The sequence below is a fragment of the Carassius auratus genome, chromosome 48, assembly GCF_003368295.1.
Source record: "Carassius auratus strain Wakin chromosome 48, ASM336829v1, whole genome shotgun sequence".
NCBI classification, from domain to species: Eukaryota; Metazoa; Chordata; class Actinopteri; order Cypriniformes; family Cyprinidae; genus Carassius; species Carassius auratus.
The window spans coordinates 2,794,432-2,816,177 of record NC_039290.1 but is presented as its reverse complement, the minus strand read 5'-3'; the positions used below and the strand labels follow the sequence as shown (position 1 = coordinate 2,816,177).

Genomic DNA, 21,746 nt, shown 5'->3' with positions numbered 1-21,746 from the left:
TTTAATTACACTGTAATGAATTTTGCTGTAAAAATTACAGCATTATTTTACAGCCGCGGACTGTTTTTTAATAATTACAGCATATGCCTGTAAACTGCAATGCATTCTGGGTCACGTGTAAGGTTCTGACTCAAATTTACGAGAATTTTGCTGTAAATTTCAAATCTTCGGAGCCGCATCGTCAACGGTCGAGGAGATTAACATTAAAACAAGCAGGAGTGATTCACAACTGTGGTAAGTGACTTCAGTTTTTTATATTTCTTGTTTGGTAGTTTATAGTATATGAATGCATCTACATTCGCGGATTATATGGTAACCCCAGATTCAAGCATCATCCGTCCGCGGGGCGCGAGGCAGAATTGCGCGGGGTTTCAGTAGCGCGGTCGCGGTAGGATTTCACACATCCCCCGGCGCTATAGCAGCCATGGACAGAAAATCTCTGGAATCCTTCGTTATGAATGACATGTTTCAGTGCTAATAGTTTATATTCGCTGTAACTTAGTGTTTATCAGCACACTTCGTCGTGATTATTTTATGATGTAAAACAACTTTGCACATGCAGTCATCTGTGAACACGGGCGCCGAAATAAAACGCGTTTCTTAAGCCTCGCGGTCAGTCAGGGTCGCTCACGGAGGATGTGTGTGTCATATAAATTCTCAGTGGTGCTTTTCTAAGAGGTTAACGTAACCAGTGAGATGTAGATTTTTTTTGAGCATTTGCTAACTTCAGGTAACGTTAATGTGAAAACTTTAACAAATCTGTTTGATATAAAGTCTGCTTTGTATAGTTAGCCTAATTTATTACCTTAGGGCGACCAAATACGTTTTCCTTGAAATTATTAAATATGCTATTTATATATGTGTGTCTATATTTATGTCGGCCGGCAAATCTTGTGTGTATTTTGGCACAGGGTGCACAAATGCTCCTTATCAGTGCGGTGACACTTGAACAAATGAACTGATCATGCGCGACACTGACCAATAAACAAACGAGTTGTTTTATTGCGTCTATGACTTGAATCTTATCATCAGTTGTAGTGATGGGAAGTTCGGATCATTTTACCGAATCGGACTTTTGAGTCTCGTTCAGCAAAATGAACGAATCTTTTTTCGAGTCATTTCAAATGAACGAACAACCAGAAGGTTCAGGAAGAAAAAAACAAAGTGCTTGCAGTCTGTTTCACATTAGGAGGCATTTTGCTGCATAATCGATCCACCACAAACCATATGCAACTATGGAAGCTCAACTTCCATTAAATGGACTGAAAACGCTCAAGTAACGTTATAGGTCTCAAAACGCTTGCTCTGCGCCAGTGGATACACACCATAGACAGTAAAAGAAATATGTGCATGTCACAGACTGTCTGGGCATGCACTTCCGCGTTTCAGAGATCCGCCTTTTACTTTCCGTCAACATTACATTAATTAACGTTTAGAAAATTTATTTTTGACATTTGTGAATCAGTTCAGAATCGTCTGCTTATGCATTGCGATACATTTAAGAATCACATTTTTATCCCACCCCTACTAAATATAGTATGTAATGTAAATGTAAAAATCTGAAATACAAAAAAAAAAAAAAAAAAAAAATGGTATAGGTATTAATTACTATTGTGATATTGATTGTTTTAGGAGACACTTTGACAAGTGGGCACTGGATGCTGAGTATTGAAGGCGAGGTGGTGTGTGAGGGCACTCAGCCCAGTTTCCTGTCCGGCTTTGCCACTCTGTTTGCTGCTTATTACTAGTTTAATCTTGAGTATCAGGAGGAAGCAGTGTGTACCTTGGAGTTCATTCAAAGGTAATGGTTGAATTCTAACAACTTCAGAACCAGCATTTTATAGATAAGTTATATCAGAACATTCCTTTTAATAATGTTATGTTATCAGTGTTATTTCTGTTGATGCCTTTAAAACAATGTGTCTTAACTCGAGAAGAGAATATATTTGTCTCCCTATTTAACACCAGCAAGCTATTGAGTTAAATATGTTTTTTTATTATTATTAGTGGACATCTCCAACTTTCTTGGAGGTCCTAAAACCGCTCTTAATTACATATTGTCTGTTTCATGACCCTTTAGGTGCTTTGTGGGCATAAATCCAGAGAGAGGACCCAAAGCCAAGGGAAAAGTGCCATCGAAATAAAAACAGGACAAGTGATACAGAAGAAAATGTGTGGCAGTCAACCCACATGTTGCCACTCTTCTGTGCAAATTCCAATGGAATTTCTGAAATGTAAGGATACACACACACCAAGATTGCGTCTTCCTTTTATTGTTCTCTATCTGCCTTTGACTGTACCTCTCATCCCTCTGTCTCTCTCTGACTGTACCTCTCATCCCTGTATCTGTCTCTGTATGTATCTGTCCTCCCCCTATTTGTTTCTGAAAGTATTATTATGTTTTGTAATATATCTAATGTATTGTCCTCTTTACTCTTTTCAATATTTCTAGTCACACTTTGAATCCTGGGATTGAACTTCATCTGGAGCATAATTGTTATTTGGTTGATTTTTATCTGTTTGATGGAAAGTTTGTATGACTTCTGCAAGTGCGCGGCTCCTTCCGGTCAGTCATGCATCACTTTTTTTTGTATGACTTGTTTGGCAATATTGGTCTATTCCTTAATGATGATAGCTATCTGAAAATGTCTTTGTGGTTTTTAAAGGATTAGTTCACCCAAAAATGAAAATTAAGTCAATAATTACTTATGTCGTTTCACACCCGTAAGATCTTCGTTCATCCTCACAACACATAATAAGATGTGGCTCAGTGAAGCGTGCATTTCTAGCAAGATCATTTCTTTTTTTCAATGCCCAGAAAGCCTCTAAAACATTTAAAACAATTCATGTGACTACAGTTGTTCAACCTAAATATTATAAAGCGACGAGAATACTTTTTTTGCCAACCCCCCCCCCCCCACCCCCATCTCCCAAAACAACGATTTTATTCAACTATATCTAGTGATGAGCGATCTCAAAACACTGCTTCATGAAGCTTAGAAGCTTTACGAATCTTTTGTTTCAAATCATTTGCTCAGAACGTGTATCAAACTGCAAAAGTCACACGAACCATTGAAATTTCAAAACACTTATGACGTAACGAAGCCTCATTTACTGAAATCATGTGACTTTGGCAGTTTGATATGCTCTGATTTGAACTGAAAGATTAATAAAGCTTTGAAGCTTCATGAAGCAGTGTCATCCATCACGAGATACTGTTGAATAGTCATTATTTAGTTTTTTGGCACACAAAAAGTATTTTCATTGCTTCATTACACTAAGGTTGAACCACTGTAGTCACATAAACTGTTTTAAATATGTTTTTAGTACCTTTCTGGGCATTGGAAAGGGAAATGATCTTGCTAGCAATGTAGGCATCACTGGGCCATCAGGTTTTATAAAAAATATCTTAATGTGTGTTGTGAAGATGAACAAAGGTTTTAAGGGTGTGGAATGACATGAGGGTGAGAAATGACAGAATTTTCACTTTTGGGTGAACTGTTTTAATATGACCATGTTGGTCATGTTTCGGTTATAACGCAGTTTGAATATTTCTTTGTGTCAAGGTCCATGATGGCCATTATGTTCCAAGTAATAAAAAAGAAATCATGCCAAAATTTCATATCCATTTAAAAAAAAAATGAAATAATTTTAAAATAAATAAAAATGAGTTCAAAATAATATACTTTTTATGTCATTTTTTTATGTAAATTTGAAAGTGATATATAACATTTTGACCTGTTTTTTTTTATTTTAAAAATGTTATTTTTTTATATTTTTTTGGTGAATTAAGTTATGCATTATATAACACTTTATGCAGTTAAAGTTAAGTCAGCAATAGGGAAAATATATTGTATGCTATCATTTTACATACTTTAAATATAGCAAATACACATATGCTTTTTTTCAAAGAATTGCTTTGCACAGTAAACTACTTGAAAGTGTGCATTTGCTATTTAAATAATTGTTAAATGCCATATACAATGTATTAAAAATGCAGTATATAATATATTTTTTTGTAAAAATGCAGTATACAAATATAAAAAAATTACTGTAAATTTTACAGTAAAATACTGGCAGCAGGGTTGCCAGCCAGGTACTGTAAATTTTACAGTAGTCTTACTGTAATTTAATTTACAGAATTTTACTGTAATTGAGAATACAGGAAAAATCTGTAAATTAAATTACAGTACGACTACTGTAAAATTTACAGTACCTGGCTGGCAACCCTGCTGCCAGTATTTTACTGTAAAATTTACAGTAATTTTTTAACAGTGTACCTCATCATTTTCACACCCTCAAGCCATCCTATTGGTGTATATGACATTCTCCTTTCAGATGAATACAATCAGAGTTATAGTAAAAAATGTCCTGGCTCTCCCAAACTTTATAAAGGTAGTGAATGGGGGTCAAGATTCTGTATACTGTTTTCAACACTGATAACAATCAGAATATCAGAGACTGTATAAAATTGTCTGGAGCAGTAAATCAGCATATCAGAATAATTCCTGAAGGATCATGCGACACTGAAGATTGGAATAAATACTGAAAAAAAAAAACATATATTAATATAAAGAACTGAAATTGAACTGAATTGAAATAATATTTTATAATTTTACTGTCTGAAATGTATTCTGGAATACAAAGAAATGTTGAGCCTTAAAGGTGACTTCTTTCAAAAACATTTTAAAAACCTTACCAAGCCTGTACCTTTGAATGGTATCTACAAGACTGGCACCCAAACAAGTCTGCTAAAAAGCTATTTGGATACTAGCACTCTCCAACAGTTCATACTGTTACTGTAAAGCCCCGTTCACACCAAGAACGATAACTATAAAGAAAACGATATTAGCTTCCACTCCAGCGAACAATATCATCTGTTTATTCTAAGCGCATGTGCGTCTGCCGCTTTAATTTCTCGAGCTTGTTATAGGAGCCATTGCAATTAGCGGGTGTTGCACTCCATCGTTCCATGATACGTTTAATATAAAGCGCATCCACTGAAAAAAAGTGTTTCACACGGCTCCGGAAAGCTGACCATACCCCCGGATGTCATACCCCCGAATATGCTTCCGTTTTACAACTGTGAGTGCAAGCTAAATTAAAATGATTATTATGTTTTGAATATGGATATTTTTCTCACAAAAACTTCTCATGGACCGATGGAGGGCAACACCTGACGAGTGGCATCAAACGGCTTGAAAGATCAAAGACAATTTTTTTAATAACTACAACTGAATTCGTCTGAAGGAAGAAAGTCTTTTAGGCATAAACCTAGGATGACTTCAGGGCGAATAATGTATGGCTTAATTTTCATTTTTGGCTGAATTAACGCTTTAAGTGATGTCTCTTGAATGATGTCTCAGTACAATTCTCTCCTCAGCACCAGAAAGCTATTCAATTCAGATGCATCTTCACTGATTAAACACTGGTGTCACACTCATCAAAATGACAGCCTAATGTTTCCTATCCATTTGAGGGAGAATCCAGGGGCCTCGGGAAATAGAAGTGCCAGATATGAATTATTAGTTCTACACTTGACACTATTAGGCCATGCGCTCAAGCCCCAATCAAATCACATTGTGACAGGCATTAAGGGATTAGGTCAAGCTGCCGGTCAGCGTGTGTGAGAACACTGGCTCCCTCACACACTCACAGAGACACTGAGGACTGAATGGATAGGTCATTGTGTGGAGGAGGTTGAGGAGCGGGGGTCCCTGCTAGCTCTCAGGACCACAGACCAGTGCAGGATGTATGAAGGACATGGCACGGGCCACTTCAGCAGCACACCAGGTACAGGGACCGCAGATTCACTGCCTATTTTAGTACAGTTGTGGCTGAAGGTTTGTGAGGTAGATTATGAAAATTAGCTTACATCCTAATTAGAGTGCACATTCACCAAAAATATGTGTGACTTCTATTTGACAAGATAAAACATATAGTGCAAAGGAGTTTACAAATAATACAGGCATAATTTGGGCAGATATTACACCTATTAGAACAATGAAGATGACATACTGGATCATTATAAAACAATTTAAAGTTAAAAGTTGTTCAGATGTCCTCAAAGTGGTCATGTGCAGAATATTTGACTCGTTCAGATCTAGAGGTTTATGGTCAGAGAGTACAAAAAAAAAAAAGGTTTCGGTTTAGTTCTTTATGTCACAATTGCTGTTATGGTTGTATATTAAAACAGACTGCTTATTTAAATCACTGCTGACCTGATATTTTGGGGGGATTTCAATCGACAATTGATGAAGCCTGTGTGGTTCTGCACAGTAAGGCCCAAGGCTGTGGGAACCTTGCTGATGTAACTGCAAGCTTTGTCCACAAAGAGGAGCTGAAGAATAGTAATAGTGTACTTGACGGTAACTGTGCACACTAACAATATTGGGGCATCTTTCTCTCTCTCTCTCTCTCTCTCTATATATATATATATATAGCTATAGATTTAAAAAACAAAAACTAATTAAAATTGACAAAATACAACAAAATTACTAAAACATTCAAATTAAAATGAAAACTGAAAATATGAATATAAAGAATTCTTTATTGTATTAGTGAACTAAATTTTTTACATCATTTTTACATCATCATTTGTTTTACATTTTGCTAAATTCTTAATTGTTCTTTATTTACATACAAACCAAGATTTTCAAATATTCATTCATTTGGAACTTACTCTACATGTCCATAATATCTGACTCTGAATGTATGTAAAAACATAAAACTTTTTTTATATACAGTATACTAATATGAAAATAAATGATCCAACTGTCTAAATGTGATATATCAACACAGAAATAATAGCATCATCAAAGATTATTATACAACATGGAAAAAAAAGGCTTCCATAGATTTCTTGTACTGAATTTCCATAGTATCATTAAAGTGGTTAAATAATGATTACACCACTAAAACATTACAATCAATATATATTAAAACGGCAGGAAAATGACTCCAAACAGCACAAATGAGTAAAAGTACACCAAGCCCAGAACGTTAACTTATTATTAAAAATGAATTAGCCATATGACTCTTTAGCTTTGATAAACTGGGGTAAAGTTAAACTTGTTTGGGTAAAATGTTCTTGTGATCTGTACACTGTGATGAAAATGTAATTGATTTATGATAACAAGTGAGTGATAACTGTCCATGCACGCAGCATCACTCAGCCTGCAAATATGATTGGGTCATCAGGCAGAAAAACAGTTAATCATTGAAACTGTTTTATCAGAAGATGTGATTGATTTACAAAGAGCATTGCTCTAAATGTTTACTGATGCAATTGTTTACTTGCGTGATGTGCACGCAGCTACTTGAGCTTTTGCAACGTGATTAAAGTAACAAAGAAGCTTGATCATTTCAGTAGCGCAATTTGTCATATAGTATGTAATCCCATAAAGCTGTGTCCATTTTATAAACAAGCAGGCAAACCATCAGGACAAAATCCTATCAGTGACTCTATCATGTTTCTGATGAAAAGCATGACATAGACAGAGATAAGCAGAAAGTAACAGCAAAGGTTGGCTAAATGTGACTCTTTTTTGTCAAACATATTATTACCCAATGATTTTGTGTTTTAAACCACTTTATGGAGGCTGTGCAATATTAGGCCCTAGGGGTTTATGATTACCTAGACTACAAATACCGTGATGGGTGAGGACTATGGGAACTTCATAGATAACTGTCTCTGTTAATCGTTACGGAGGAGGATGGTTTTGTCTCTGGTGCCCCTTAAGAAAATGGCTTTGCTTTGAGTTCTATAGTATCTCTTTTAAAATAGAACACACTGCTAAAAAGACAAAGTATCCAGGGCCATTATAGGTAACTAAAACTGAAACTAATATAAAAAACATAAAAAAATAAAATAAAATTTAATTACTTGAAATTAATATATATATATATATATATATATATATATATATATATATATATATATATATATATATATATATATATATATATATATAAGTCTAAAACTTAAATTGGAAATTAAATTAAAAAAATATTTTATTAATAACGAAGTAAATATTAATAGAAATCTCAAAAATATTGACATTTAAAATGCAATTTAAATGAGGGTTACAAGAAAGTGAAATCCTAGTTGTTCTGAAAATCTGTTCACTGCTCATAAGGCTTTAGGTTTTAACTTAAGTATCCATCATAAAACCACTAACAACATCATAAATTGCATCTTGGCAGATATCACAGATTTTTCTTTTGCACCTGAGATATGTATTAAAAACATAACAATCCTGACATTTTTTGTCAAAGCAACAGATCACATGACATGTTTCTCAGCTTCCTGGTGCTGAAAGAGTTTGATTGGCAAATACTTAAATTCTTTCTGATTTATTCTCAGGATGAGTTTTGTTATCATCAGCTGACTAAAATGTTTGAGTTAAAGTTGAATATAAACTATCAAAGACAAAACCGAATGAAAATGCCATAACTGCTTGAAATATGTAGCATCTGACCATTGATTTACACTCGATTGGCCTTTTAAAAGCACCACAGCCTTATGAGACCACACACACACACACACACACAAAAACTTAGACAGAGGGGAGGGGCATTATCCAGCCCCTTCACACTTCAACATGGACAAATACATTTCAGCAGTCATATATGAGGCAATATTAAAAATACAATAGTTTTAAACTACAAATAAATGCCAATATATGCAAAAAATGTCATTTCTATTAAGCAAAAGTAAATATTTTTCCCCCAAAGGGCATGAGCTGCGTGGTCTGCAGGTTGCAACCAATCTGTTGACAATCCCTTGTGTGTTCACTATGTCACCATACTCACATATCTGTGCCATCTATTCCAGTCAGTCCACAGAGGCTTTTCTGCTGGCCTTGAATGTGCTTTAGTAAGCATATTCCTGCTATCTTCTCCCATTCTTATTAAATATTCAAAATCAAAAGAAAGCAAAACACTCATATTCCCATGTAAAGCACATATCCCCGAGTACTCCAAGAGCGTGTTACTCCATGTAGGCCACCGGTTCCCACAACATGTGTATTTCACATCCACCTTTGGAGTGCTACTTGTTATTCCCATTTGGTCAGACAGGTGAAATGAAAAAGAGTCATTGGAGAGAAAGTACAAATAGGCAGTGGTTACAAATGGAGTTTGGTCAGTGGTCGGAGATCCTTATTGTGGAGATAGACAGGACTTTGTTCACAAACTGGAGTTTGAAGTTTCAAAGGGGAAAATAGGCAGAGGAGTTACATCAACCCTCTGACTTTTAGCCCCAGGCAGGCGGTATGGGTGACTGATTATAGGACATGACATTGCTGCCTCATATCACTCAGAGAAGACGATCAGAGAAGGAAATGTGCTCATGTGTCATGTTGTCTTCTGTGATGAGACTCTAAGTACGATTGCACCACGCTGCAGTGCGCGTGTAAACGCTGATCAGATAACGGTGGAAAATTTAGACCGTTTGATGCAGGTTATTTTCAGATAGTGAGAGAGTTGCTTTGAGTTTGTTGTATTAGTCTGGTCTAAGGGTTCTGTCTCTGTGCCATCACTGATACAGTTAGAAGCAGGTGCTTAAGGGGAGGAGAAATGAGTGGTAGGAGTGTGTTTAAAAACATTACATACTGTATGCAAAGTATTACAGGTGAGTTGAATGTTATTTAATAAAAACAACAACAAGGACAGTGCTGGATAATTCCCTGCATATCAGTTGGTGCATAACAGATTTTATTAAATCAACATGAAGATTAATACTATAAAAAATATAATTAATAATGAAATAGAAATGAAATGTAATTACACAAGAGGGAACGTTCAAGTAACTTTTACAAAAGGACATATTCAGTTCAGTCTGTCAATTAATATGCGGTCATTTAACTTACATTAAACTCTACTACACTATAAAGCTTAAAATCAATCATACATATTATACTCAAAATTCTAAATATACTGATTTCAAATCAAATAATTAATTTACACCCATGGCCTGCCATGTTAATAGAAGTACATGAGTGGCATACAAATACCACTTGATGAATAAATCGATAAACTAACTGTCTTCTTATTCCACATCATCACATTTTACAGATGCATATCTGTTAAATAGGTCTGTTCAACAAGAGGCTTTTGGTCATGTGAGGCAATGATCTAATGTAGTTATCTACTGCTGCCTGCTCTGATCGCTGAGGTGTATGTGAGAAAGGGCCATAACTTTACAGATTACACTTTATAGAGGTCATTACTTAGTTAACAGAAACATGGAGATGTGTGCTGCAATAAGGAATTTATTGGTGACTCCGATAAGATTTGTTCATTGTGAGTCATTCCTGTACACTGATTGTCATTACTCAGGTTAACTGCAGGAGAAGTGAAGTCATCTCACACAGACATAAGGAAGACTAATAAGCGCTCCTGATCTATAGGCTACAAAGTCTGCAACATCTTGTAGATTTATTTTGAGATCTACCAGTTAAACATCATCCTGTTAGAGCTAACAAGTTGCTAACATTTCTTCTTGTGAACATAATTCACTCTTGCCTTTTTATTTTTTTTAATAACTCTATAAATATGCAAGTGTCTAATGTATTCAAAACCAGCTTTCTTGTAAGTTTAGGTTTTTTCCAGCCGGTTTAAAACCAGCTCAGGACTTTTAGTCCACAGAGATGGTCAGGTGGGATGTACCATACAGATATTAAACAGTGTTTAATATCTCACCGGCAATAATTTCTTGTTTCTCAAATTTCTACTCTATGAAAACAACACAATTGTTTTCTAGTCATTTTTTTTTTTTAAATGTACAAAAACATACTAAATACAGATTAAGATTTAGTTTTTTTTGCAGTGTATTTATGTATGCTTTGTAATGCACAGCACACAAAATGATAATTAGGTTGTTCACTCTGACAGTATAGCTACAGAAGTTCAGGTAGACATGAGATTGAGATATTACAGGCTCATGGCAGGTCTGAACTAAGGAACGATGACCCATGGTTTGTTCTGTTGCTTTCTACTCTTCAAATATATTTTGTCTGTTTGCCCTGGCCCTGATTCGTAGGTACCTGAAGTTGGTATTTGCTTAACTGTAACATCAAATTTTCCTGTTTGAGTAACAAATAGTTTTATCCTCTACAAAAAGAGTTAGGAAAACATAGATTGTTGTACAAATTCAGCATTATGTACACAGATGATCACCTCAGTTTTTTCCTTTTCTCAAGGTCATTTAGAAACTATCTTTGCATAATCACACTCTTAAACATTTAAGTTTGCAAAAGGGGGTTTCACAATGATGCCACAGAAGAACCGTTTTGGTAAATAGTTATTCAGAGAACAATTTTCTTCTGAGTGTGAAAAAGAAAATAATCTTTTGTGCAAAGGAAAGGAACCATGAATGTTAAAGTTCCTAATGGAACCATAGATGCCAATAAAGAAACTTTATTCTTAAGAATGTAGTTTGAATTCCAAGTCTTGAATGCCAGTGTGTGTAGACAATAAAAGGTCACCAAACTGTACAAATGTTAGACATTTTAATGGAGAAGGAATAAAATAATATGTAATGTAACAAAGTAATGTTAAAAAAAAGTATTTACTGACTGTTAACCAAACAATTTACTAACTACTCATTTTTGTAGACATATTACATTAAAATGTCCCAGAAACAATACTGTTAAGGTTTTTTTTTTTTAACAGTGAACTTCTGGCAAACACAGCTGCCCTTGTTAATTATGAATTCAGATATTTTACTGCCTTCCGAATGTTAGTTTTGATGAGAAGTAAACAATCTCTTCTGTACAGCTGTAACCTAGTTGTGCATTGCGTGCACATGCAGAATGTTCAACAGAACAATGAGCTCTTTTACATAAAGGCCACAAATTTTACTCTGTGTGAGTTATTGCTGTTGTTTATTGTGCTAGAATTAACAGAGATTTAGCAAACGCGTACTTTGCATGTTGAAATGTGGACCACTTACTTTCTATCTTATATATTAGAGTCAAATATGAGTCATTTTCCATACTGTCTCATATGTGTCAAGACAGTGACCCAGACAGTCATCTTTCATGATGACCCGTTAAGCCATTGTTTGGGAACTGAGATAGGAAGCATGGTGTTGAGACTGGATATATTTTTCAAGTAATAAATTTAGGGCATTGAGACAAAAAATAAGACAGTAAAACCCTGTTTGTCTTAGTCTCTGAAAAAAAAAACAACAACTCTGATTTAGCACTTTAATCATTAACATGAGAGCCATCCCACTTCAGAATGGGGCCGTGCCCTGGGAGGAGGCCCAGACTGTCAATCACAGCAAGCCTCATCTTTGCGCTTAAGGACATGGCCCCTGTCACTCAAAGGTGTCTACCCCTCCAAGAGGAGGGGCTTGGCCTATGAAGGGGTGTCCAAACGTTGTGGAGAGGACAAGTCTTTCACCCCAGCATCAGGTAGCTGAGAATGCGTTTGTCCAGACCACTAGTAGACATGGAGATGGCAGACTATAGCGAGGCCTTGGACCCAGCCTACACCACCCTGGAGTTTGAGAACATGCAAGTGCTTGCGATGAGCACAGGTGAGTCATCTGCTCAGACCTGCAGTGAACTTTGAGTCCTTTGGTGACTTATATAGGCTGGTGTATATGGTCAAGCGTGGGAGGCAGATGTTTAACAGGGTTGATAGGCTTATAGTTAAGTGCCAATTGGCAAATTTGTAACCTTTTGCACAGAACACCCAATAATGATTGTAAAAACCAATACAAAATATTTTTTTAGGAGAAGATAAGAAGCACAGCAGGCTTTGTCCTGCAGACATGGTACTCGACAAGAAGAAGAGGTTCATTCGTTTCCTCTTGCTTGTTCTCATACAGGTGGCTTGGGATAAAATGACTTGTTTGGATAGTATTTCAAGAGAAGTTTGACACCAGGATGAATGATTACTGAGCAAAGAGGGTGTCATGTAAATGTTTCGCAGCTAAGTCTCCCATGTCTAGGTTTTGTGCAACAAATTGATATCCAACCAGTATCAACCTGACAAAGTAATCTAATATGTAGGGTAAAGTTATATTTAGGTAAAGCAGTAAGTGTTTTTACATTTTAGTTAGATTGCGAATAATATATATTATATTTAAATTATTATAATTTTTGTAACTATGAAGTATTACAACCAATATTTGAAATTATAAAATGTTTAAATCACATATAAGCACAACAGTTGTATTATTTTCCATTTAGATGATCACCACATAATCGCTCACACCGATGAGCCATTTAAAAACTGTTGCCTTTGATCATTGCTTGGCTTTTAATGTAATTATCTTTGATTAGCTCTTACGAATAATGAACATTTAACAACTCTCACATCTTTTGTGAAATTGTCAACATAAAATCAAATCAAACTGACTCATATTAATCATATATGTTACTGGAAAAAAAATAATTGTGTGAAAATTGTTAAGTAGGGCATCAAGAGCACTAATTAGAGTTCATATAATCTAAGATGATATTGTTGTATCTTTTGTACAGGTTTAATACTAATCATTTCTTGATTACTTAGCAAACAGCCCTTCCAGCACATGTTCATGATGATGATTCATTGCCAATTGATTTCGCTGTAAATATGTCTTTTTTTGAGTATTTTTCACCCCATGACATTTCCCCTACTGGTCTGGAATCAGGAATCTAACTGGTTCGATCTGCAACCCAGATATTTAAGTATCATTCATAAAAAGAAGTAGTACTTCACAGCATCACATACAGTATACTTAATTTATTGATTTTAAGCAGTTCTTATTTCTTATGCTTTTTTTTTTTTTTGCTTAAAAAAAGAATAGTTAAAAAAATGAATAAATAAAATAAAACACTTGTGACACTACATTCAAGATCCCTTATGATTTCAGACTCCTCGTCAGCTGAGAGTGCCAACATGAATGCTGTCAACCATTTAGGGGCCGGCACCCTATGTGCCATTTGTGGGGACCGGGCCACAGGAAAGCACTATGGAGCCTCCAGCTGTGATGGATGCAAGGGGTTCTTCAGACGCAGCGTACGCAAAAACCACATGTATTCCTGCAGGTCAGAAAAAAACACCTCCTTGCCTAACAATGTAGACCTAATGCAATAATTCTGCATAAAAGAGCATGTTTCCATCGACCGTCAAAGTAAATCTCTGACTTCTTTATGCTTCCATACAGATTTAACAGACAGTGCATAGTGGACAAAGACAAGAGAAATCAGTGCCGGTACTGCAGACTAAAGAAATGTTTTCGAGCTGGGATGAAGAAGGAAGGTACTTGCTCATGCTGTGAGATTTTTATTCATATAATAATATTAAAGAAGTAAAAAAAATAGACACTAAAACTCCCTGCCCTGTTTGGGAGATTAGGGGATGAGGTGGCGCAAATGGGAGATGTTGCAACAGCAGGGAGAGAGTTAGCAAGAGACATTTTGTTAATGTTCACTCAACAATGCACTGAGGTCTATGTCTGGTTTATGCTGAACAAACAGTTTAGAGCCATCATAACTCCGCACTGATAAAAAAGCACAACCTTGAGGACTCCCCCCTCTCACAAAGTCAGCTAATATACCTCATCTCTGCTATCTCAATTGGTTGTCAGAACTGGATGACATTCACTGCTACTGATGATGAAAGAGTATGTTTCAGTGGATTACTCAGAGCTGTTTTTGTCTGTATTGGTCAAAATGAATCTTCTATGTGTATTTGTAATAAATGTAATGTTAATTTGCTAATTAAAGGTGTTCCTCTCATTCTCAGCTGTGCAGAATGAGAGAGACAGGATTAGCACCAGAAGATCCAGCTATGAAGACAGCAGTTTACCCTCCATAAACGCACTCATTCAAGCTGATGTCCTTTCTAGACAGGTAAACAGTGTGATTCAAATATAGGTTCAAACCACAAGGTGAATTGTGACATGGTCTCAAAAAATATCTCTAAAATATGTCCTCTTACCCCAGTTCAATATGTAGAGACAATAAAACATAATTGATTCTCAGACTTAGATTGGTTCCTCTGAACACTTTGGCACAGCTAGCAACACACTGCCCTATTTGTTTGAGCAACCCAATTAGAACCACACTGCAACACACGCTTAAAGGCACAATATGTATCACCAATAGAGGGCGCATATTAAGAAATAAACAACGATCGGGTAGCGTAGTTTGTTGTTTATTATACTAGATATGTTTGAAAGTTCTGTTATAATGCTACTCTGTGCAGTCGTCATCGGACTGTTAAAACATTTTAAAGCGTCTTTGGTGTTTCCATATGTTTTCTACAAAACAAAACCGGAAATTGAGGGGTTATGACATCATTGGCAGGCGACACAATGACACTGTAGACACAGTCCATGTCACTTGTTAAAATTGCTTATTTCTCTGGATTTAAACATTCTTCGAAACATTTGGGATATTATAAGTACACAAGTCTGCAAAATATATAACACTGTTCTTACATTTTGTGCCTTTAACCATTGGAATTGGTTTGAGCATGACTATCTGAGCAGTGGCAGTTTTGGAAACCTGTTTGGAAACAGTCAACACTTCTCCAATTTTACTAGGTGTAGCTAGTGGCACAGAAATTACAAAATTTACCTTTAAAATATAATGCATGATTTATATTTATAACATGATTATACATTTAAATCATTACTATACATATGTGTGTGTTTATGCATGTATAACCATATTTAGGAGGTGTACACTACACATAATAAATAATTTAATAAAATAATACAATTCTCCCATATCCTACTATGCAGATCTCATCACCCAGTTCTATCTTGAATGGTGACATCAGAACGAAGAAGATAGCCACTATAACCGATGTGTGCGAGTCTATGAAACAGCAGCTCCTGGTGCTGGTTGAATGGGCTAAATACATCCCAGCATTCTGTGACCTTCCCCTGGATGATCAGGTAAGATAAGCACCTCTTATTTAGCTGAAAAAACTCCCTCTATGTACATTTCATAGATATTTGCATCAGTTGGCCCAGATTTTTGTCTCAGTTGGAAAAAAAGTTCAGAGATCTTCAGTTTGGGTGGTTAATGTATTTAGATGGTTCAGGTTAGAAAATGATGAGCTGGTTTGAAATCTCTTCTTGAGACATTCAGAATCATTAACATGCTGAGCACCGAGGCATGATAACTGATCAGTGATTTAGCTGTGCATGAGAGCGTCTTAAACTGCATCTTCTCACACACACATGCACGTGAATACACACATGCACATACAGGCATGAACACAGACCTGATTTTATGGTGAAAAAAAAAATCAGCTAATATGATTATTAAAATAACTCTAACCAAACCTATGCATGTTTATCTGTCTCAGGTTGCTTTACTGCGAGCTCATGCTGGAGAACATCTGCTACTAGGAGCTGCCAAACGTTCAATGCTGTATAAGGACATTTTACAATTAGGTGAGTTTAAAAGCACATCGGAAATGTGGATATGACAGTCAACTGGACTCAAGCGCTTTTACTAATGTTTTACTTCACAATTTTCCATGTTTCTTGCAGGTAATGATCACATAATTCCACGAAACTGTCCCGAATTGGAGGTGAGCCGCGTGTCTATAAGGATCCTTGACGAGTTAGTGCTTCCCTTCCAGGATCTCCAGATCGATGACAATGAATATGCCTGCTTGAAGGCCATTGTATTTTTCGATCCAGGTAGATAAATTGCGCTAAAACTGAGACAAAACAGCGCAGAATGTCAAGTGAGTTTTCAAACAGAATCTAATGTGATGGTCTTTCTCACATAGATGCCAAAGGTTTAAGCGACCCAAGCAAGATCAAACGTATGCGATACCAAATTCAAGTTAGTTTAGAGGACTACATCAATGACCGGCAATTCGACTCGCGGGGGCGGTTCGGCGAGCTACTTCTTCTGTTGCCGACGCTGCAGAGCATCACCTGGCAAATGATCGAGCAAATCCAGTTTGTTAAATTGTTCGGAATGGCGAAGATAGACAACCTGCTACAAGAGATGCTTCTGGGAGGTAACTGATTTCTGTTGATGAAGTGAAACTTTGTAGACAAGTGCAAAGTCATGGTTATTAGACAGCACTGTATGTAAATAACCCTTAACTTTGGATGGCTGTCAAAAGGTTCAATACTTGAGATGCATGATAAAAAATCTAGGAACAGCTTGTCATAATCTTGAAGACTGAGATAAAAAAAAGGCACTCCACTTTCTTAAAAACCCTACATAGATCATATAGACGGAAAAACAAGTTCCATCTTCCAAATCACAGATTTAATGACTCTCTTTTTCTGTCAGGTTCAGCTAATGAAGCTCCTCATGCCCATCATTCTCTACACCCACATCTGGTCCAGGAGCACCTCAGTAACAATGTCATAGTCACCACAAGCATGGCCACTCCAATTCACAATGGCCAGATGTGTAAGTAACACTATCTTCTTGAACTGCGTGACTGAAAATTTGTTATAAGGGAGAACTGAACAGAAAATATAGGTCCTTCAAATGAGAAAGCCAGGTAGTCAGGGACAAACAGACGTGTTGGAGTAATCCCTGCTAGAATCGTAGAAACTAATCAGGCTTATTTTGTCAAAGCAGGCTACTGTAATGCTTTTCTACCCTAATGCCTTCAGAAATTTCATAAGCGTGCTTACTTCATGTCAACCAATGGTTTCATTCGCATGTTTTCATGCTATGCAAATTATGTTTATTTAAGGTTCCATAATACCCCTATGTGGACCCTTGAACTAATGTATCTTCTTGCTCTTTTTACAAACAGCGACTCCGGAAACTCCAATCCCATCTCCCCCGACGGCCTCAGGTTCTGATCATTACAAAATGGCTCAGGGTGTTATAGCCACAGTGCCCAAGCAACTAAGCTCCATCCATCAACCAACCATCACTAAACAAGAAGCCATCTGAGTGGCCTGACAACAGGCCTGACTATGATCAGATGTTTGTTTTAGTGTACAGTATTTTAACAGCTTGCCACTGGCTCTTATAGTACTTTTATGATATCCTGATAGAATACATAACATTTTGTGCCTTGGAAATATTGTTATTTACCAAAATGCTGGTAATTATTTTATGTATGCTAAGAATATGTGAATTTCATATTTTTCTGTATGTGCCATACTTAAATTGTAAATATAACGATTTCCTTTTTTTCATGAATGGATTTAGTCTATTCTAATTCATGATTTTAGGATAATAATAAAAAAAAGTGTTTCCTGTTCAACCCCTTGTAACTAGATAGTGATGTGTATGTATGCATACAGTAAGAGAATGTCACACTCGTATGTAGTTTTACATATTGGTCATTCACTGCCCCTTTACAATTACTGCCTTCTAGGAGAAGGGTTATTTCAAACTTGCAATATGAACTGATATTAAATGTCAAGGCTATATTTTTACATAAAAGTGTTCCATTGTTTATTTCCATTCATATATCTATAGTTATCATTTGTGCATTTGTGCATTTTTAGACAGAATCCACCATAATTTCAGTAGGTTCAATAAGCCTTTTTATTTGGGAGATACAGTTGTTATATACTCTCCTAAATCCAACTTAAACCAGTCTTAAATGTTTTTTTTGTTTTGAATTTGGACAAGTTTCAGGCATGTATTGGATCAGGCTACTTTTCTCGTAATCATCACCAGCTGTAAAACCTGCATCAAAACAAGATGATAAAAGTGAGTGTACGTGGCAAAGAATGGTCAAGGATTTTTTAGTGCTGGAGGTGTGTGCTTCTCAACACTGATAACAGGCAATAAAACAATTCATAAAGCAGGCGCCTAACTGATAGTTTCTCTTAAGAAATCTGTCAGGGAATTATATAAGCCTAACCAGTATTGCCAGTTTTTGAATGATTTGTTAATCACATCTCCAATTCAATAAACATGGTGTCAAGTCGCATTCAAGATATAACGTTACTTTAATATATATTTATATTTCATAACGGTTTCGAATACCTATGGTCATGGGACAGAAAGTAACAAAGTGTAGCCTGTTAACAGCCTTTGGAAAGTAAAAGTCGATTTTTATAACCAAAACCAATGCCTCTTTCAATTAATGTAAAAATAACTTCTTACCTGTCCTGTAATGCGTTTGTAAATAGGTTCCCCCAAACACTCATGGTGTCTGCTGCAATTGGCCGAAAAACCGCATAATCCCGCCCCCAAACCTATGCCATTGATTGAGCCAATGTTGCGCTGTCAATGTTTTGGTATGATCATAGGGCCAAAGTGTATACATTTTACGGTAAATCAGACTACAGTTTTCTTATTTATAAATGCACCTGCATATTTATTTTTCTTTAGAAAAAATTACACACTTCAGCTTTGAGGGAAACAGGCTGATTAAACATCTAGCGTCATACATCACATAACAAAGAGTAACCAATGGTAGAACGGCTTGTTTTCACTGCACAAGGAACTGATGGCAGGTTGTTTATTTCTTTTGATTTCTGTTCAGTTTTACATAAAGGGCATCAACTTTTACACGTTTAAAAATCATTCAGCATTTTAAAGTACCATGCCTGGCTTCATAATTTAATTAAAGTATTTCATGAACACCAAAGTACCACCAGGAGTCCTTTTACAGTTGTTCTTCATAAAAGATCTTGCTGTATGTAGGAAATGCTGTATAAAATAATATCATCATTAGTTTCATTTAATAGTCACCAGGAAGTTGGACATTGTCATTGTATAAAATAAAATATGAACATGGTATTGGCAATATCTACATTTTTCCAACAAAACATTGATATTCACACTAGCAATTATCATGCCAGCCGGAAAGCCTGGCCAGAGGTGTTTCAAGGCCTGAAGCCCTCCACAGTGAAGCACGTCCTAGATCTGGGTTTTCGTTTGAGACGAAAAGATGATCACAGTTTCTCTTTCTTGCTGCTTTGATATCTATATTATCCCAGTGATACTGTTAACAATAAAGAAAATAAAAAAAATTATGTCTTTTGTTTTCTAAGGTAAATGGCCTAATGATTACCCATTTGTGGACAACATTCGGGCTATCTGTTTGACATTAGAGAAGCTTATTCAGCTTGAGGAAACCCAAGTGAATGGAATTGTTTTCCTGGTGGATTATACAAGAGTTGGCCTCTCTCAAGCCTCTAATCCAGGACCGCTTTTGGCAAAGAAAGTTGTCTGTATTTTTCAGGTAAGACCATGCAAAAGTAGCCCAGTGATTCGTTACGATGAAGTCGTTGATTTTTAGTACTGACTGACCGTTGCTTTTGTGTTTCAGGAAGGCTTCCAAATCAGAATAAAGGCTGTAAACATTATAAATGAGCCGCGTATCTTCAAGGGTATTTTTGCAATAATCAAGCCATTTCTGAAAGAGAAAATGGCAGAGAGGGCAAATAACTAGCTACTTATCCTGGTATTTACGCATAGACATTTCTAACACAATAATATTTGATACAAGTCTGTCTCCTCCCAACAGTATGTCCTGCATGGCTCAGTTTTGGCTTCTCTCCATCGAGTCATTCCTCAATCTGTACTGCCGCAAGAGTATGGAGGAGTGGCTGGAAGACTTTACATGTCTGCCTGGTCCAGAACGCCGCTGGAGGCCGAGGAAGAGTTTGTGGTGGAGTTCTGTCAGCCTGATCCTCTGGAGGGCGTCATTCTGCCAGATTCCATGCTGTTTGAGGGAGAGCAAGCAGGCGCACATAGAGAAGACTCCTTCAGACATCTACATTGCCAGCTTTATTACTGTCACTGACTTCCTGGCAACATGCAACTGCTTAGTTACATGATAAGCTTTAGAAATTTTTTGACATCAAGTAGTGGTACATTTACAGCATATAACGCTGAGGTGAGTTAGCTCAGTATAATTTATGTCTGGACTACATACTACTTTTAAAGTTAAGTGGACAACATAAAGTTCACGATTTGTGTTTGTATATTGTCATTTGCCAAAATAGTTGAGATGGACGTTAACCTTTAAGGTTGTATACATCTTGTATACATAACTGGTTTCTTATCTTAAGCATAATGCAACATAAAGCAAGGGATGTAATTTAATTTTTGTCTTACTGAGTACATTTATTCCTTAATTTTCAAGTCTTATGTTAATGTCAGACCATATGTCAGTATTGTAGCCATATCTTATTATTTAAATAGCCTACTTTATTATTTCTGTTTGAGAAAAAAGTCGATAAAGATTATAATTTTTTTTTTTTAAGTGGAAAGATTCTGTTGTTTGTGGTTGGCTGAAGAAGCGCTGTGTGGTATGAAGTTCACCAGAAGATGGAGACATACACCATCTGACAGAAACTCCACAAGCACACTTCCTTCCTGTCCTCCTACATCTGGAAAAAGGAATCAGTTCATAGTGTGTTCACAAGCACCATCCACGAAAACATAAAATCCCTGTTTACAGCCAATACAAATAATATCTTCTTCAAAACATAAAGCTTATGCTTATGTCGTCATGCTTAATTTGCTTATTTTTTCTGACAATGGTGGCCAAGTTTACCACAGTTTCATAACAGAAACAATCACTCTAGGTTGGAATTTTGGCGAAAACTGTGGTTGCCATGGTAATTTTGGAAGGGTATTCAGCACTTACCTACATACTCCAGCCTGGAAACTTGCTTTCCTTTCCATAAATCTCCCTTAAAACAAACATTTCAAGATGTCATTTATTTAAAGTTACTGTTCAGCGTTCGGTTTTATCAGGCGAGGAGCTCCGCGTGAACAAAGCGAAGTGCTGTTATTGGTGAGAGAACAGGCGGAGTGTGATTGGCTGTGGGATCA

At 36.3% G+C, this 21,746-nt stretch overlaps 2 protein-coding genes and 1 long non-coding RNA gene across 4 annotated transcripts in view; 1 reads left to right on the top strand and 2 right to left on the bottom strand.

Annotated features, from left to right (window-relative positions):
- LOC113065282 (DNA fragmentation factor subunit alpha-like) overlaps positions 1–5,687 on the bottom strand; it is a 10,134-nt gene extending 4,447 nt beyond the window's left edge. Inside the window, exon 1 of the mRNA XM_026236524.1 lies at positions 5,657–5,687. Within this exon, the coding sequence (XP_026092309.1) occupies positions 5,657–5,687 (31 nt within the window). The remainder of the gene's footprint in view (positions 1–5,656) is intronic.
- A 6,643-nt stretch (positions 5,688–12,330) lies between these two features.
- Positions 12,331–18,385, top strand: LOC113065515 (hepatocyte nuclear factor 4-alpha-like). 2 transcript variants are annotated; one of them, XM_026236813.1, is made up of 10 exons: positions 12,331–12,547; positions 13,871–14,045; positions 14,165–14,274; positions 14,746–14,852; positions 15,749–15,904; positions 16,321–16,408; positions 16,508–16,660; positions 16,753–16,989; positions 17,271–17,393; positions 17,749–18,385. In XM_026236813.1, exons 1-10 carry the CDS (start codon positions 12,433–12,435, stop codon positions 17,889–17,891), a joined length of 1,407 nt encoding a protein of 468 aa, XP_026092598.1. In that variant the 5' UTR covers positions 12,331–12,432; the 3' UTR covers positions 17,892–18,385. The 2 variants fall into 2 exon arrangements, with proteins under 2 accessions (XP_026092598.1, XP_026092599.1); XM_026236814.1 differs by having other exon boundaries at positions 12,334–12,547; positions 14,165–14,259.
- A 940-nt stretch (positions 18,386–19,325) lies between these two features.
- Positions 19,326–21,665, bottom strand: LOC113065518 (uncharacterized). Its single transcript, XR_003279044.1, has 3 exons — positions 21,559–21,665; positions 21,231–21,298; positions 19,326–20,628 (listed from the first exon to the last, which is right to left on the bottom strand). It is a non-coding gene; the product is annotated as an uncharacterized LOC113065518 (long non-coding RNA).
- Positions 21,666–21,746: the final 81 nt, after the last annotated feature.